Source organism: Citrus clementina, unplaced genomic scaffold (assembly GCF_000493195.1).
Source record: "Citrus clementina cultivar Clemenules unplaced genomic scaffold, Citrus_clementina_v1.0 scaffold_8, whole genome shotgun sequence".
Taxonomy (NCBI): Eukaryota; Viridiplantae; Streptophyta; class Magnoliopsida; order Sapindales; family Rutaceae; genus Citrus; species Citrus x clementina.
This window is the reverse complement of record NW_006262022.1, coordinates 18,521,051-18,523,167: the sequence shown is the minus strand read 5'-3', so window position 1 is coordinate 18,523,167 and position 2,117 is coordinate 18,521,051. Positions and strand designations below refer to the sequence as shown.

Sequence of the window (2,117 nt, the reverse complement as noted above, 5' to 3'; positions counted from 1 at the left end):
ACTGAAGTGGGAAGTGGCAGTTTATCTATCACTTCTATCTTTGCTTTATCTACCTCTATTCCACTCTTGGACACCTTATGACCCAACACTATGCCTTTTTGCACCATGAAGTGACATTTTTCCCAATTGAGTACTAAGTTAGTCACTAACATCTTTTAAGAACTTCTTCCAAGTTGTGTAAACAATCAATATACGTTTCTCCAAATACTGAGAAATCATCCATGAAGACTTCCAATGTTTTCTCCACCATATCTGAAAAAATAGACATCATACATCTCTGGAAAGTTGCTGGAGCATTGCACAAACTAAAGGGCATTCTTCTGAAGGCAAAAGTTCCATAAGGACATGTAAATGTAGTTTTTTCCTGATCTTCTGGGGCTATAGCAATTTGGTTGTAGCCTGAATACCCATTTAGGAAACAATAATATTGTTTTCCAGCAAGTCTGTCCAACATTTGATCTATAAATGTAAGTGAAAAGTGATCATTCCTTGTGGCTTTGTTGAGCTTCCTGTAATCCATACATACCCTCCATCCAGTTACTGTTCTTGTAGGAATAAGTTCATTCTTTTCATTTACTATCACTGTTATTCCTCCCTTATTTGGAACACATTGAACTGGGCTCACCCATGAACTGTCTGATATCGGGTATATGATCCCAACATCCAACCATTTGATGATTTCTTTCTTCACAACTTCCTTCATAATGGGATTTAACCTTCTCTGTTGCTCTACTGAATTGTTGTAGTAGTCTTCTAACAGAATTTTATGCATGCATATGGATGGGCTGATCCCTTTAATGTCTGCCATGGTCAATCTAACTGCTTTTCTATATTTCCCAAGCACATCTACCAGGCTCCTTTTCTGCATCCAAAGTAGATGAAATGATTACAGGGAGTGTGTTGTTCTGACCAAGATAAGCATATTTCAAATGTGAAGGTAACAATTTTAATTCAAGAGTAGGAGGTGATTCAATAGATGGCAAAGTTGTCTTTACTTCCCTATCTGAAAGATTTATAGGTTCAACATATCTGCTATGTCTGTTAGATTGCCTTTCTCCCATCTAATCTATCTGATTTGCTGCAACATCTTCTTCTTCAAAGCTTTCAATTGTGGCAACTTTGATAACCTCATTACTGCAGCATCTATTTATTCTATCTGCTACAACAAGATCCACAACACTTAGGAAATTGCAATCTTCTGCCTCATCAGGATTCTTCATAGCCTCTAATACATTGAATGTGACTTGTTGGTCATTCACCTTCATTGTTAGCTCTTCTTTTTACACATCTATCAGAGTCTCTTCCCGGTTGCCAGGAAATGTCTTCCAAGTATAATGGGTACCTCTTTGTCAGCCTCAAAGTCTAGTACAATGAAGTCCACTGGAAAGATGAATTTATCAACCTTCACCAGTACATCCTCAATCTTTCCTTCAGGGTATGCATGAGATATGTCAGCTAATTGCAGAGTGACTGTTGTTAGCCTGCATTCTCGTACTCCCAATTACTTAAATACAGATAATGGCATCAGATTAGTGCTGGCTCCCAAATCACAGAGTGCTCTGCCATTGTACCTAGTTCTAATTGAACCTGGTATTGTGAAGCTTCTTGGATCCTTCAATTTTTTAGGAATCTTGCTTTGAAGCATGTGGCTGAATTCCTGTGTTAAAGCAACAATTTCAAATTCTCTCAACCTTCTTTTTCTTGCCAAAATATCTTTTAGAAATTTCACATAATTAGGCATTTGTTCTAATGCTTCCACAAAAGGTATGTTGATGTGTAATTGCTTCAGCACTTTCAGGAATTTACTACACTGCTTTTCTTGTTTTTGTTTCTGAAATTTCTGTGGGAAAGGAGGTAGATGCCTAAATTGCTGGGCAGCTTCAGGAGGTACCAATCTCTACTCCTTTGACTTATTGTAAGTTGTCACCACTGGTGTTGCAACCTCTTCTTCAGCAGGTATCAGTTGGTTTCCTTCCAAGGTTGCTGTAGCTTGACCACTAGCATCAGTATTTTGATGGCTGGGTTGCTGTATGATCATTTCATTTTGAGGAGGTTCTTACGAGGAGTTAAGTTCCAACCTCTTTTTAGTCACATCAACAATAATGTCAACATTCTTT

The 2,117-nt window shown here is 37.9% G+C and overlaps 1 protein-coding gene across 1 annotated transcript; it reads right to left on the bottom strand.

Moving 5' to 3' along the window:
- Positions 1–1,061: 1,061 nt before the first annotated feature.
- Positions 1,062–1,741, bottom strand: LOC112096438. Its single transcript, XM_024179865.1, has 3 exons — positions 1,572–1,741; positions 1,343–1,481; positions 1,062–1,259 (listed from the first exon to the last, which is right to left on the bottom strand). Exons 1-3 carry the CDS (start codon positions 1,739–1,741, stop codon positions 1,062–1,064), a joined length of 507 nt encoding a protein of 168 aa, XP_024035633.1.
- Positions 1,742–2,117: the final 376 nt, after the last annotated feature.